This window comes from Scardinius erythrophthalmus (genome assembly GCF_964197995.2).
Source record: "Scardinius erythrophthalmus genome assembly, chromosome: 1".
Lineage (NCBI taxonomy): Eukaryota > Metazoa > Chordata > Actinopteri > Cypriniformes > Leuciscidae > Scardinius > Scardinius erythrophthalmus.
Window position 1 is genome coordinate 34,875,013 of NC_138221.1, and position 17,282 is coordinate 34,892,294.

At 39.8% G+C, this 17,282-nt stretch overlaps 1 protein-coding gene across 5 annotated transcripts in view; it reads right to left on the bottom strand.

Moving 5' to 3' along the window:
- Positions 1-17,282, bottom strand: part of rhbdf1a (rhomboid 5 homolog 1a) — a 53,575-nt gene that overhangs the window by 21,186 nt on the left and 15,107 nt on the right. For all 5 annotated transcript variants that reach the window (XM_081379999.1, XM_081379996.1, XM_081379998.1 and 2 more), the window contains exons 2-3: positions 2,342-2,486; positions 2,114-2,253 (exon numbers count right to left, since the gene is read on the bottom strand). In XM_081379999.1, coding sequence (XP_081236125.1) covers positions 2,114-2,253; positions 2,342-2,458 — 257 coding nt within the window. In that variant the 5' untranslated portion in view covers positions 2,459-2,486. The remainder of the gene's footprint in view (positions 1-2,113; positions 2,254-2,341; positions 2,487-17,282) is intronic.

The window sequence follows — 17,282 nt, forward strand, 5'->3', positions numbered from 1 at the left end:
AGTGAGAGACATGTGCTAGTCATACATACACACGCAGACGCACAGAAATACACAAAACAAGGCTGAAAAGTGGCATCGTCCACACAGAAACCATGTAAACAGGCGCAAAGACACTGGTTCTTTTCAGGTTTGATTTATCAGCCATGAAATGAAGTCATGAAATGAGGAATTTCAAACCCTCTGGCACATGGAATCACATGCACATTCCTATTACATCTCAGCGCAAAACAATCGCAGCAAACAAATCATAAGACAGGCTGGCAACATTGGCTGGCAACCAAAAAAGTGCTACAGTCTTGACTACGGAATCACACACAATTCACAGATAGAAACAAAGTATGCAAGATAATGGGCTACATTGATGCACAACCAATTAAAACTATGATTAGAACTCTATCAAAATGAATGTTGGTGTAGTCGTATTAGCTTCGTTCCAAAACGTAGTGAGCTCTCTTCTAAAGGTATGGCCACATTTACCGCTGTTTTGCAATTATCTCGCCAGCAAAATACAGTAATTTAGTTGGTCACACAAATCGCCGCATTGACCAACAGAAAACTGCTTGGTTTGAAAGTGTCTTCTGTGTGAGCTGTGCTTCATACATCATTACACTATTGATAATAGAAAAATTATGTTTTTTTGTCCACAAAATGTCATCGAAATTTCGCTAATGTGACCACAACTTAAGGCAGCATCCTAATTGAGACTGAACCTCACTGGAGAGTGTACTCCTCAGGGGGAACATACATCCGCCATCTTGGATTAATGTTTTTACTGAAGTTGTCTCATTGCATTATGTGATTGACTTCTCATAGGTCACACAAAAAAGCCCAAAAAAATTGTGCTGCCATTTGCAACAGTCTTCTTTTAGATCAGGGCTGCCTACAAAGTTCAGCTCCAACCCTGATCAAGCACAACTGAACTAGCTAATTATGGGCTGCGTCCGAAATCGCATTCTTCCCTACTATATGGTGGGTGAAAAACAGTATGTGACAAAAGAAGTAGGCCTATGTCTGAATTCACAATATTCATAAAACAGTAGGCAAAGAGTCCCCGGATGACGTACTTCCGGCGAGATTCTGAAGTGTACATATGAGGGACACTTTACTATCCCATGAGGCCACGGGAGAGGATTTATGAATGGAGGTGAAGCGACTCAACTGACACTAGTAGGTCTCATGATAATGACAACATGGCATGTAGTACGTCCAGATTACATCCATTCTACGCACATACATACTATTTAGGCCCCGTTTACACGATGGGAAAACGCAGATATTTCCCTGCGTTTTGGCCTGTCATTTACACGAAAACTCCGGCCAAAGTGGAGATTTCTGAAAACGCCGGTTATGTGTTGCCGTGTCAACTGGGAGAAACGGGGTTTTAGGTTCTCAAACGTCACATTATGCGCCAGAAAATGCTTACGTCATGTGAGCGCCCTATGTTTAGAGTTTGTTTGGCTACTATTTGATCATGGATGCTGTTAAAGTGGTACTCATTTTTACTTTTGTGCAAACGCTTTTGGCCTGTTTGCATTTGCTTCGCTGTCTGTCCACGCGAACGAACCTCGCGCCATGTCTGTTGTTTTGAAAGGAACAGGAAGTCGCTCGTGCTATTCGTTGTTGTCGATTTTGAGGATTCTGATTGGCTTGCATGGCTTTATCCTTCTCCCTACACTGCCGCCCATTGTATTTATGCGGGTTGATGTAAACGACAACTTCTTTTGAAAACGATGTTGTGTGCATGATGTTATTTTTGAAAACGGAGGGGGAGAAATATTCGTTTCTCTAAATACCCGGCTATGTGTAAATGTGGCCTTAGAATGTACTTTTTTGTACAAGTAATTACTCTTTCAAAATAAGTACCTACTCAAGAGGTGTATGCGATTCGGACGCAGCCAAGATCTTCAAGAGCACTTGATAATGACAGACAGGTGTGTGGGATCAGGGTTGGATCTGAACTCTGCAGGTTGGTAGATCTCCAGGAACAGGATTGGGCACTGCTGATTTAGACTATGCCTTAAAATGTCTATGTAGACAGCTTACTAGGTTTTGAAACAGAGTTTGACCTTTGGTAAAGACATGAACCTCAGGCCACATGTAATGCCTCCCCTACCTCTTGATGGTTTGGGTGATTGAAGACTGACGCTGGAAAGCAGCTCGACGGGGGTCAAAGAGGTCCCGTGGCGGGGAGGGGAGATGAGACGTTTCCACTGGCATACTGACGCTGCGATGGAAACCGTGCCTCTTCACTGGCTGCAAAAAGAGAGACATGGACAAGATTGGAAACCAGGGCTAAACTCACTTGCACTTAGAAGGACAGTTAGAGACAACAATGCTGCACCTGGACAAAAGCGGGAGGTTCGTCCAGGGGCACCTGAGCGATGGGAATGTCCAGTTTTAGCCATGGAGGCTTCTTGCGCTGCAGGCTGCTGGTGCTGTCGCGTCTGGGTTCAGCCATGCTGCCTGCCTCTCCTTAGACCTGCCAGCTACAGAGAGAGAGAGAGAGAGAGAGAGAGAGAGAGAGAGAGAGAGAGAGAGGTGAATCCTCAAAAGAATTGCACAGTGTGGAATTAAATCCTAAATGCAAGAAGCTAATCCTCAAAGTTGAGGCTCTGTTGTACTGATAAGGTTCATGACTGACTTATGTAGGAAACGGGACACTAAATGCGCTAGACAGTATGCAGTATACAGCCTCAGGGTTCAACAATAAGCATTTTGTTGCCTTGCCAATATTTTAAACTAAGTAACTCCAATGGCAGCTATACATTTATAAACCCACTTTTGCTCAAAAACACACCTTTGCTGGCATTTTCTGTACAGTACACATACTGCAGCAGCATACTACTCATACTAGCATGCCATTCATACGCAATGTGTAATTAAAAGTACTTGTTGTGCCACAAGATGGCAGTCTAAAATCACCACAAAATACAGGAGGGCCCAAATATCCAGTAATCCTTCCTGCTGCTGAGGAGGAATCCATAAAATGTAAAAAAAAATAGCCGTTTTCTCATATGTTTACATTCACTCAACACACTCATATCCACTTAACTGACTAATAAACATTTCTACTGTGGAGGTGGAAAAGTTTATTGTCAGTAGATTAAGCCTAAACCACTTATTTTATACAACCCTCTCATTAAAAGTGCTACTTTGTGGCGGAGCAGGAATTTGGTGAGAGGCCATCATTAGTGTGTCTTCCCGCTGCATATTCCCACACAGCTTGAGCAGAGAGTTTACCAGATCACGGCAGTGTGGAGTCAGCAGACGAAGAGCACTAAACCAACACTGTTTCTGCCTTTCTCCATTCAGTGAATACAGCTCGTCAACATGTCAAATCAGGGCAGCTTGTGTGTCCACAGAATAGAAGTCTGCTACCCAAACTGAGACTGCTATCAGTTTTTTTCAGATTCAGGTTTGTTATGGAAGAAAAAGGTTTTTTTAAGGGTTCTGGTTTTGGCTTTATCTTAAAGGTATAGTTCACCCCAAAATGAAAATTTTCTCATCATTTCTCAACAATTCTATCACCCACATGCCATCCCAGATGTGCGTAGAGTTAAAGATCTTTACAGGTGTCACGGTTGTTTAGAGGGAATCATTTGCACTACACCGTGACAGCAAAATATAATTGAAATTATTTAGAGAGAATGACTCCTTATGACTCCCGATTGTTATAAAATTACAATTAAGCACACATACTAAACACGTAAGTCAAGTCAAATCCCCTTTATACAATACAGATAGATAGGAAAATTCAATGAGATGCAAACAGAGTTCATTTCGGCCATACAGTGTCGTTGTTATCAGTTTAGTGCTCTTTCAGTTCCGTTGTAAAGATCATCAACTATTAAATTAGTTCAATTCATCTATAAAGCCGTTCTGCGGAAAACAGCGATGTCATCATCATAAAAAAATTAAACAAAATTAAACAGAATTCTGTAGAATTTGCAGAATCCCTCACAATTGTTCCTACATACACACAAAATGCTGATTTTGACCCATTTAAATGTGTTCTTTATGAGCATCTGTCTTCAACTACATATTGTCTTTTACAGTAAACATCCAGCCAGAAATGAGTCAGATATTCATTCAATAACCACTTTGATGGACTTCATGAGCAAGTGAATCATAATAACTTGTCAGTTTGTGGGTCTTTTTTGTCTGAGTAATAACTAAGAATCTATTGTACATGACTACAATGGTCCAGTGGTGTTTTTGCTTTTGAACACAGTCAGTGAAGACAACACAATAGAAAGACAAGTTTATTGTCTTTGAGTTATTTCACAATACTGCAAACTCATAAATCAGAGGAAAATATAATTTCTTCTGCTTTGGTGCACTGATTCAGCAGAGGCACAGTTACGAGTGCTCAAAAACTTTTTTTTTCAAAAAGCCTTTTGCTTTGACAAGGGAGTGATGTGTAGGCAAAGGCAGTCTTTCTGGGATATATATTCACCCCTCGGGAAGGCCTCCAAATCTGCTTTTGGTTTAACAAAACAGATTTTACAGCAAACCACCCATGATGGAGTGATGATGGAAGAAGCCACAGTGAAAAAATATAAATCACAGAAGTTCATAAATCTTGAATCTTGTAGAACCTGAGTGACAGTTTAAACTTTCAACTCATAAAAATAGCTACCTATCAGCAGGCACCAGGCAAGAAAGAAGCCCTGCGTCTGCAGCTCATGCTGGAAAGTGAAACACTCTCATTGTCCATGAGAAAGTTCCTGCCCGCTGAAGAGGAATGTGGACTGATATCATCACTGGCCGTTCAGTATGTGTGCGGTGTGATGACTGTGAGATTACAGAGCAGACAGGAGCAAAGCCCCAGCTTTGAGGACACCCCTGCCAATGGTTTCCCACCACAAGGGCTGGGTGATGGAGGTCAAAATATAACAGTCTCAGTATTTTGTGCTCATATACTGTATATTGCGATACTTATGTATTTGTTCTCAAATGGATTAACTGTAATGTCACTAGAGAAGTGGTACTTAAATGGCGGACCGCAGTTCAGTTCTGGACCCTGGCTTGGTTCCATCCGCCCGCGGGACATAATTGAGCCATTTTACCGTTAATACAGTTTAAAGTGAGTACATCAAAACAACGTAGCGGTTCACACTACATACAAGTGCTCTGGGTCGTTTACAGTAATGATATTTCAGCACTACACCCTCTAATATTTTTAGAAGATTCATTCAAGCCCTTTCCACTCTGTGTGCATTGCTTCTCTGAGAAAAATGAATGAATGAGAATGAACAAGAATGCAGAAAATACAATTATTATGTCATACAGATGACTCTGACCGTTTGACTAAACCAGGTTTGTTAAAGCAGAACTATATGCAGATAGTGGAAAAACTATGCAGATTTGCAGATTTCTTCGCTGTTTTCTTGCTTTTTGCTCGTGGGTTTCTCTATAGAGCTCCCCCTACAGCTTCGGAATAGATATTTGACAACACTGTCGTCAAAACTCGTTGGCGACTCTCCCCCCTCCCATCTTCTCCCGCTAGATAGTGTATGTGTGCAGTGCCGTAAAGCAATTCGTTACATCACGAGACCTGATATCATGCGATACTTCCTGCTCACCGGCCCAAAGTTGCAAGTGTGGTTTTTCGGCTCACAGGCGCTCGGGGGATGCGAGACAACCACCATTCAACCCGAAAAAAGTCATATAACTATTCCAATGACTCCGAAACTGTTCGGTTTAGGTAAAAAAGTTACTTAGTTCACATTTAACGCGTGGCACCTTTAGACTGTTTGTTTTTTCTCATCATACATTTAGTATTATTAAATCAGCATTTTAAGAGCATTTCATAATAAACACTGCTATAATTTGGAACATTATTTAGAGATGGCAAGGGAAGACAAAAAAACGTTGAAATTAGGCCTACTAGTTAACTTTGTTTTGTGCTCATGATGAGAGTTTTGATTTTTAGATTATGCAAATTGTTTGTTTTTAGTAGTTTATTACATTGAGCAAAATATAAAAATGGTCCATACTTTTCTTAAGAGGTAAACCCCAGTGTTTTCTCACATCCCGAGGCCTTCTATGTGTCATACACGTAGGTGTCTAAGGGCCAGATTTACTAAACAGGGAAAAATAGCGTGCGAGCGCAAATCCAAAAATAGCACAGATGGAGTGGAAAGTTCTGCGCAAGATCTACTGACGACGCGCAAGTTAAAGAACACAGGAGCAGCCGGATCATTTTCATAATGACCAACACAATCTACCAAGAGCAGTGCAAATTAGTGTCTGGTTTAAGAAAGACATACATTATTTGGCTGTTAAATAATGGCGCAAATACTAGTAAATTGACAAACGCAAAACTTAGTATATCACCTTGCGTGATCCCACCTCTCCTCCCAAAAATTCTGCATCTGAAAGGGAAACTCCAACAAATTGATATGTAATAAGGTCAGCCGCAAAAATAACTGTGCGCTGTTTTTTCCACTGTGCATCTTTAGTAAATCCTGACTAGTTTTTTAATGCCAAAAGAGGGTTTGTGCTGGAGCAAGCTGTTAGGAAATCTGGCCCTTAATGTTAAAAGAAAACCCTGATAAAACATCCGATCTTACCTTTTCATATTCATATCCAGTTGTGAGAAATATTTTTTTTTTTTGGTAAATATTGGTAAAAGTCCTAAGATTCACTGCTTTGGCTCTCTGGGCCCAAGATTCTCATCTTTGAGAATATTTAACACTATATTGTGTGTGTAGAATTGTTTTCTTTTACAAAGCACTACAGCTGCCCCGATGGAAATGTATAACTGTTCCAAAAAAGTATTGTCTGAACATCTCCTGGGAAGTAAATATAGAGACCGGGCCTCTTGGAACTTTCACTGAATACCTCGGCGCTATAGGATAAAAAATGAGTTACTAACAGATACTTCAAACAAGCAAAGATTTACGTAGTGTAGCTTTAAACAAGCCAACAGATGTATCTCAAATATTTCACAAAAGTATTTGATATTGTCCAGCCCCTACCACAGAAAGGAACCACCTGCCAGGTTCAATATCCAAACAGACCCATTACAGAAATCTAATCCTGACTTTTAAGCATGTCAGAACCCAAATTGGCTGATTCTGAAAGGCAGCGATTATGTTTGACGCAGGAGTCCGAATTGAGAAGACACAGTTGTGCTGTGTGATAGACCGCTGGAGAGGCCTGAGGGAGACACATGAAAGCTTCCTGTCAGTCCTTGAGTCAGAACAGACCACCGTGACGGTTTAATGTCTGTATCAGTATCCACCATCATCTCATTAATCTGGCCACTAAATCACACGACAGGCTGATTACCGACTACATGAGGGCCATCAGCCCCGGGTCTGCACATTGCATTGTGGGATTACGGTAATTATCTTCTACACCCCTGTCATTTGACTCCAACCCCTACAGCTTCCCTTCCTGTGAAGCTAATATGTAGCATGTGCCTGGGTTTATGTTGCAGATGCCTATGGTTAGATTGAAAGAGAGCTGATATAACATCGGCAGCAATTAATTCCCTTCAGTTTTACTGTAACATCTTAAACATTATAGCACCTGTCAATCACAGAAGCATGTTTTTGGGACAGACTTCATGCTGGTTTCTCGAGCCTGTGCATGCATGGGCACTGTGGCATCCATCTCAAGGCTGCACATGTCGGATATCCCCAGGAGAACCATGGGAAGAACCGCACAAGGCCAGCTGTGTGTTTTGTAACACTCCATAAACTATCAGCAAGTGTGTAAGACGCTGGACAGCTGTAGCCCAATGCATTATGTAGATGTGATGAGATGAGATGTATACAGTTATGAATTCTATTGAGGCTTGTAGACAAAGCAACTCGCAGTTCACTTTTTACAAGGACTTAATATTCTGCAATGTAATTGATTTGACCGGACTGACACTATTGGATGAGATGAATTGAACTCCTTTCATAATAGATGAACTTTACACATTTACTGAACCAAACTGAATCAACACTGAACTGATTTCAACTGAATAATGACTGTTTGCTATCAATTTGTTAACATTAGTTAAAATATCATAAACTAACAACAAACTTTTTGGCAGCATTTATTACATTTAATTAATTATTCTAATGCATTAATTAATTCACACAACTTGAAAAGTTAAAAAAATATACACTACGATTTGAAAGTTTGGGGTCAGCAAGATATTTTAAAAAAGATTTAGAAGAAAGGACGGATTAGATGACAGTTAAGACTGATTAAATACTGTTCTTTTTAACTTTCTTTTCATTAAAGAATACTGAAAAAAAAATTGATCACTGTTTCCACAAAAAAATTAAGCAGCACAACTGTTTTCAACATTAATAATAATAATAATAATAATAATAATTGTTTCTTGTACAGCAAATCAGCTCATATTAGAATGATTTCTGAAGGATCATGTGACACTGATGATGAAAATTCAGCTTTGATCACAGGAATAAATTACATGTTAAAATATATTACCATATAAAACAGTTATTTTAAATTGAAATAATATTTCCCAATATTACTTAATACTTACAAAGAAATGCAGCCTTGGTGAGCATAAGAAGCTTCTTTCAAAAACATTAAAAAATTTACTGAACCTAAACTTTTAAAAGGTATTGTGTGTAGTATAAATGATCATTAATCAAGATGAATAAATGCTGTAATTATTAACAAACATTCACTAATGTTAACATATGATATAAAATCTGAATTTTGTAACAAAAAGTGAAAGTGTAACCAATTTAATTAGCAATATGTCCAAATCATTCTTTTCAATAGAATAAATGTGGATGGGGACCAGTGCATAAACAGTGGCAAAAAGATATGAACAACTACCATACAAATCACGCACTAAATTCCAAGTCTTTTAAAGCGATGCAATAGCCTTGTTTGAAGAGCAAATCAAAATTTAATCTTGACCGACATTTCATTTTTGGGTGAACTAAAAGTTCCCTTTAAGTTCCGCTCAAAATCAAAATGCTGATAGACGGTTCATGTATAAGGTTTGGAAATAGTAGCCCATATCTTGACCCATCCACATCACTCAAAGTTATTAATTAGGAAATTTTATGAAGGATTTTTTAATATCCTCTACAGTCAGAGGAGACAGTTTAGCAGGTCATGGGAAGGATATCCTTGAATGAGAGCGATATCCTTGAGGAGGGAGACAACGGATTGATTTCTACACATGGCTGTCATCCAAAGGATATGAGACTTCTATGAAGGTTTTCATTCAGATGTATGCTTCCACACAGAAAAGGAAATCGACCCACTCAAGAGCTTCAAAAAGATCACTTGTATCAAAGTTATACAAAGCAAGTGAATAGCACCATGTCGCGATGAACTTTCCATCAGGGTTTCAGCATTCTCTCTTCCTGACTGCATCACATGTGGCGTCACTAAATGTTTTTCTTTTTATGTAGCCATATAGTGATTTGTTTTGACTGTCCGATTAGATCAAGAGAAAGAAAATCTCGGCTTTCATCTTGACGTTACATTGTTCGCGATTAGCTTCCTGCTCTTGTGTTCCCCAGGCAAAAGCCTGCCACGAGCTAAAACTTCCTGTCTCGAGACATAATCATACTATAACTGGTATTTACAGAAGGCTAAAGTGTTGCTATAGTGCAGGTGCAGGGGATTCGAGGTATAGGTTAACATGCAAACACAGATTGGCTGTAGAGTTTTCTCTCGCTAAGACACAATAGTTTTTTTTTTATACAGGCTTTATTCTGCTTTTATGGTTTGTATGATCTGCTCACACCACAACTGAATACAACAACTGGCTGAATGAGTGCTAGTCATGCATGACAGGTTATGTAGTAATGGACTGGGCCACTTTTTAGAGCGGGGGAGTCCCCATCAAAAATGGAAACCCATCATGTGTTTGTGTGTGTTGGGGTGTGCCCTTCTGTTTTCACATCTCAAGCCACTCAACAAACACCCTCACCACCAGCAGACCAAATGGAAACTTCCTGTCTGAGATTTTCCACCATTTGAGCCTAATATAGAACACCCGGGTGAGCCAGATACGATTGTTTTTGGAGAAATCTATCTGATTGGACGACCTGCCACTGCCATCTGTTTGTCAGAAGAGTTAAAGGTCTATGATTTACATGTTAAAGTCTTTCCCATGTTCCTTATTGGTTAATATGCACAGTCTACGATACATATAATGCTGTTTTCAAAACCTTGCTCTACTCAGACTTACATACTGTATGAGCTCAACCAATGGCATCATTTTGGGGTGGAACTTACTTTTTAACAAGTAAAAGGGATTTTAGTATAATTAAAAAATTTCCACCTTCAGGTCGTGGTGCACGTGTCCAGACATGAGCTTAAGTCCAGACATCTTTTTTTGTTAAAATGTGAATATCAAATATGATATATCCGGCTTTTGAGGAATATTTATTTGTACATCTCTCAATCATCATTGTATTGTACTGCATTATATGTTTTGCCCCCGACAATATAAACAACAGAGCTTTGATTATAAAACTAAGATGATTTTACTAAGACATATTATTGAGAGATATAATGACCACTTTAATGGTGCTTTTTCTTTCTTTTCTTTTTTAAGATCAACAGTCCCTGTCTCTATACATTGTATTAAAAAAGAGCAGATTGGACATCCAGCAAAATGTCTTATTTTGTGTTTCACAGAGGTTTGGAACAACATGAGGGCGAGTCATGTGAATTTTTCATGAGTACATTCCCTCTAGAAAGCAATCTAGCCCTTCATGAGAAGAGGAGATCACTGAGTTCAAGCCAACCCAGTCTCATGAAAAAAAAAATCTATTTAATAAGGTGGTAAGGCAGTGATTTTGTATGAATTTGTATGATGCGAAGCATGAAGGTCCGCCTGTCAGCAGGTCAAATGAGATCATTATCCACAAATTCACCAAAACATAAAATAGTTACAAATTGCCATAGTGTGTTGGTTTAATCAGCATGTTCTGCAGATACTCATGCCTCGCATGTGTTTGTGTTTATTTGGAGCAACAGTGTTTGATGAAAGAGCCCCGGGGCAGAAGGAAGAGGTTTAATGATTGGGGCAAAAGAACACAGTGATGGATGACCTCATTTATTTTTGTGTTTGAAACACTGGACACTTCCTTCCTAAAGGCTGAACATCCTGGCCTTGAGGAAGGCTTCTCTCTCTCTCTCTCTCTTTTTCTTTCTGTCTCACTCCCCACAATTTCTTGGACCTATAGTTCTTGCACACACAAGTGGCCGCTTTGCTCGCGGCATTTATAATGTGATGTCTTTATTTCCCAGTCACAGAGAGTTAAACTCCCCCAGTTGCACAATACCCACAAAGCAGCCAACAGAGTTATTTCCGCTCATGCCAAGCTGACTCCTCCTTTCCTCTCGTACACTACCAGCAGTGTGCCTAAAGGATCTGCCCAGTCTCAACAAATCAGCCTGAAAGGAATTCCCCTTTTACTCCCAAACATGGAAAAACTGACATTTGGACTTTAAACTGTAGCCTTGTGTAACTATTCTAGCCAGACACAGTGCAAGTCTATGGTCGTGATGAAGGATACATGTTGAGGCAACGCTGTGTGTCAGGCCAGTTAGGAGGAGGTCTGTGTATTAAGGATGGAATACGAGAATGTGTGTTTAAAATAAAATCAGAAAAAGTACAAACATTAGGGGCTTTCGCACCGAAGGAACCTTTTCATAGTTCCTGTAACTATTGGCGGAAGTACCCGTTTTTTTAGCGTGTTCTCACCACAGGAAGTGGGAACGCCTTTTAGGGGAACTAAATTAGCTCCTACTACAGAGTAGGGTCAAACCCAGCACTACAGGAACTACCAGTGACATCAGTGTACGTTGATTGGCCGAACTCATGCAAAACACCTGCACCCGCCATTTTAAAAAAAGCCATGTACACACCGTTTATAACCTATATATTTACTACTTGAACAGGAAAAAGAGTGATAGATGGACTGATGCCAAAGTACAGGCACTTATCAACCTTTACGCTGAGGAAATCCAACGCGACTGTGAAGGGACAAAGCGAAAAATGATTGTATTTCTGCTCAGCAAGCGACACTGGGCATCAACCACACGGCAAACAATATTTTTCGTATACCGTTTACTTTCTTTGTGTAACAGTTCTACCTAATAACGTGTAAGATAGGACTGTTAAACTGATCGTAAACTAATCAAGACAGAGGATGTGAGCAGTGTGTGCTCAGGCTCCAGTCGTTCTCCAAATTAAAAGTCTGCCGTGCCGCCAAAATTAAAATCAACAACAACCAGAACGATGGCTTACGTCACTTTAAAGTTCCAACTGGAGTTAAAAATTGTCCTTTTCAGGGGACTGTCCTGGTGGCTAGTTCCTATAACTACCTGGTGCAAAAGCCCCTATTATTATTAATTCATCAAATAAAACAGCTGAGAACACCATTATATCTCCAGCAAGAGCAACTGAGCAACATGATATTCCTCTGGGTGTGTGTTCTGTTGTGTAACTGCAGCTCATCTTCAGTCTGTCTATTTTGTACAGATTCTGGCTTTTTAAAAATCTTTTTATAGCTCACCAATTTTGAAGCTGACAACAGCAGAGGAGCTGCTCAAGCTTGGTGGAGGATTCTGGACAACTTTTGAAAGAGATTAGGAGTCTAAAAATAAAGCACAGCATCTATGAGGAGAGAAAGCCGAGCAGAGCCAGGTGACTGCGCTGCTACTGCACACACTGCTGCCAGAATGACATAACCAAGGGTACAGTGCCACGCTGCGCTCACGTTTGCTCATGCTCCATATTCACATGAGGGACAAACCAGTATGACAACTAATCATCACAGCACATCACAGTCATTCTAAAGAAGAAGAAGAAGAAGAAGAAAAAAACTTCCATATCTTCCAAATCCCTATGTCATAATGTTGGTGGTTGCTAGGTGTTGCTATGCAGTTATTACAGTGTTCTGAGTGGTTCTAGTATGTTATTAGGAGATTGCTTTAAATTGTTATGCATTTTCTAGTGTTTCTAGTATGTCACTATGTGGTTGCTAGGGCTGTGCTAACCAGTTACTAGAGTGTTCTCCTGAGTAGGGTTTAGTATGACACTAGGTAGTTGCTATGTGGGGTTGCTTTGCAGTTACTAGATTGTTCTGAGTGGGGTTTAGTATGACACTAGGTGGTTGCTTAGGTGTTGCTACCCAGTTATTAGATGGTTCTGAGTAGGGTTTAGTATGACACTAGGTGGTTGCTTAGGCGTTGCTACCCAGTTACTAGAGTGTTCTGAGTGGGGTTTAGTATGACACTAGGTGGTTGCTTAGGCGTTGCTATGCAGTTACTAGAAGTTGTGTCCCAATACAGAGGGTGTATCCTTTGTCCACGAAGGTCGCACAGTGTTGTTAAACAGAATAGTCTAGCCTACGGAGGTAGGCTGTTTTAGAAAAGCGACAGTAGGGTTGGGCTGATAGACGGTGGCTAACAGATATCACGATGTTGAGCCGGCATCGCGATACACAGTTTGAATCTGGCAGTTATGTCACGTCACTGTACTGTACATTCGCTCCTTAGTGGTCAGCTGCTGCAGAGCATGCCAAAATCGAAATTGCTGATGAGATGTTGAGGAAAATATCTAGTGGAAAATGAGAATGTTACGTTACCCCCCCATAAAGAGTATAAACTATCAACATGCAATGAAGGCTAGGCTGTGAAGGATCCACTCTTTCTATCCTTCGCGACCCCGGAAACAAAGGACGCTTTTTTAGGAGTCTTTGAATTAGGACAGCCTTCATCGCGCCACAGTTATTCATTCGGCCTTCGAATGCAGCCTTCGAAGGATGCAGCGTCTGAATTGGGGTACAGCTAGGGTGTTCTGAGTGGTTTTAGTCCATTAGTAAGTGGTTGCTACAGTATACGGTAAGTAAAGTTTCACACTTGACACAAGTTCCACGCAGATAATACTTAGGCCTAAGTGTCGTTCAAAACCCTAACCGCAAATATAAGGAATAGTAATAGTAATTAATTATAGTAATAACAAGCACTAATAATATCATAACCATCCAATAGCAATCCAACAATAAGCCGCTGGATAAAATAAAGTCCCACCCTACATTATTTCCAGCTGCACAGTGTGTCTCACTCACATTGCAGAAGTTAATGCATTCTGTGTCATGTTGTCTTTAGGGGAGATGGGGGAGGGACGATGGTCTGTGCAGCATTCCTTCTCATCAGACAGGAAACACTCCGCATAGTCACCCATCATGCTGCAAACCCCTGAACTGCTCAAGCCCATTACATTTCTGAGGAAAGCCTGACATTGTGACATGTGACGGTCTTTCACCCTGAACCACTTCATCTGACATTAAAAGACAAACACACAGGAATACCCTTTGCAGCAGACTCTCTGATCATGTATCAGGGCAGCGGTGGTCAGGACTGACTGTGTCTCAGTAGTAGGCGGAGCTTATGCCGTTGCCCATGTTTGCTCAGCAGGTTTCAACAGCATATCTGGACTTTCCAGGGGAAACTAAACACTTCAAAGTTATCGACTGCATTAATGACGTAAGCATGCATAATTATAGCCAAAGCTTAAAGTGACAGATCACCCAAAAATGAAAACTCCAGTTAACTGAACTGAATTAAATGAATCACAAATTAAACCGAATCAGTTATGCCCTGTTTACACCTGGTATTAAGATGCATTTTGGTCAATTGGATCACAAGTGGACGAAGCTAAATACAGGTTTAAACAGGGTCTAAAACGTTTTGAGCTTGTCCACTTTTGACCACTTACAGAGGTAGTCAAAAACGCATTTTAGCGGATTTCTTTTGTAGTGTAAACGCTCATGTGGTCGAATGTGTTCAAACAGCCACAAAAGACCGTCTACTCTCCTACTGACCTAACGCATAAACGTTATGGGAAGTGCGCTAGCCAGATAGGATTTAAACTTTGGCTGGACACCCAAGTTTGGTTTGAAGACGAAAAATGTACCAAGCACAATGTTATCTCACCATTCCTGATTTCTAACACACACTCACAGCGTTCTGCGTGATCTTGCGTGAAACGAAAGCTGCTACTCAGCGTATGTTTTTCTGTCGTCTCTGAGTGCATTCATATATCTTATTTTGTCCATTCAATTGAAAGATCTAAAAAAAAACATACATTAGACCCTCCCCTCAAAGAAATCAGGACAGAATTGGTTGAAAATGGACAAAAGAGACATTAAAATACCAGGTGTAAAAGGGTACATGTCTTTCTCGTCTACTTGTCATCTGATCGACCAAAAAACATCTTAAAAAAAAACCATGTGTAAACAGGGCCTCAGGTTCAATAATGAAAAATGTATATGTTTAATGAACTGCACCATCTGATTCCTTAAGACGATCAGACTCAAAAGACGATTCATTTAAGAATCAGATATTGCTACTTTCCCCATTAACGCTCATGAAAGTGCCATGAAGAGCAAGTGTAGACATCAAGTTATTATTTTTTTTTTGTGAATAATGATTTAAATTACCAAATGACTTCAGAAGATTAGAAAATTGCTAACAGACTCGTATGGACCACAGCTTGAAAGCTTCAGACCCCATTCATTGTAATTCTATGGGTAAAACAAGTTTTCCATGGAAAAAGAAAGCCATACAGGTTTGGAGCAACATGATGGTGAGTAAATAATGACATAATCTTCATTTCCTTGTGAACTATCCCTTTAACCTTCTTCAAAGTGACAGTAGAGTGCACACTAAGAATTAAAGCATGAAAGGGGAGCATAATATAAATTCAACCCAAATGAAACACTGAACACTGTATCCTCTGCATTCAAGCTCCCACATTCTCCCTATATCTCACGGTCCACTGCAGCGCTGCCTCTACGGCTGCATTAAGCCGGGTGGAGGACTGATTTAATTATCACAAGCAAATTACTAAGTATCCTCAGCTGTTTCTCACCATGATCCAGAGGCCGAAGAATCCTGCTCTGAGTCACTGCTGAGCTGAAACAACATCCCCTGATTTTGTAAGACGTGAGGCCTCACACACCATATTGTTCAGCGACCTTTAGTTGCTCACATTATTGTGCAGACTTACAGTTCTCAACACTCGCGTCCAGAAATAGCCTCATATATATTTAACAATCACTCGGGGGGCCTTTAACTGCGGTAACAGGCATGACTCCCTACATAAGTGCCACTCAACACTCAATACTGTTCAGCTTCACATCAAAACCACATATAAATGTCACAACACTTCAGTATTTTACAAGACTCCAGAGAACAATAGGAATTTGCATTAATTTACAATGTCATTTTCTGATTTAAACATGTAGGAGAGAACGGCACTCATGTATGGAACCTTAAATATCTATGTTTTTTTGTAAGTCAAAGGCCTCCAATTTTCCACATAAGAAAGAAAGTCATCCAGGTTTGGAATGACACAAGGGTGAGTAAATGATGACAGAATTTTCATTTTTTTTCTGGATCTAACACTTTAACGCTTTGATTTTTATGTCGTTGGTCTGAAAGTACTGCAATGGCGAATAATCTAATTGATCAATTATTTAGCAATGCAACATCCTTGAATAATTCACCACCTTTTTTTATTTTTGGAGCATCTATAAACAAATCTCTCTGGTGACTAAACATGAGCAGAGAGTGGTCAGAGAGTCTGTTTCCTCTTGAAACCCGCAGGACAACTTTTTACTCCATTGGAGAAACAAGCACTTGTCTGGATCACTGCAAGTGCAAGAACTATCAACCAAAGGAAAGTGCAGGTTTACATTATTTCATCTAACAGGAACTGAAGAACATCACAAGCAAAAGCCAAAGTAAAATGAAGAAATAAGAGAAAGGAAGAGCCTTGTGGATTAGTTAGAAGAAGTGCGTCGTCAGCTGTTTCCTGAAAGTTTTGATTGTCTGAGCAGATCATATGCCTGAAAACCACAAGTGAAATTGTTTCCCTTTTGCATTTTCTTTAAGACGTTACATTACAAATTATATTGTCAGTATCAAAATTTGAGTGAAAAGGTCAATGACATTACATGACATGATCAATATCAAAAATTGAATTTTATAGTGGCCTAAAAATAGTGCAGAATATTTATTTATTTCCAGGATGAATTTTGAATATGATTTTTCAATATTGACTCCACTTTCTATTAAAACTAAACTGCCTTTCTTGTCAAATGAAAAACTCTGTATAAATATGGATTTTACTGACATAAGAAATATAACTATGATGCCAAAATATTCAGCACAAACTTACACAGCTGTGTTAAGCCATCACAGCATTTTGTAAAATCCACTGAAAATATTTTGAAAGAGTCAGTTTCTCGAACTACTGTTGT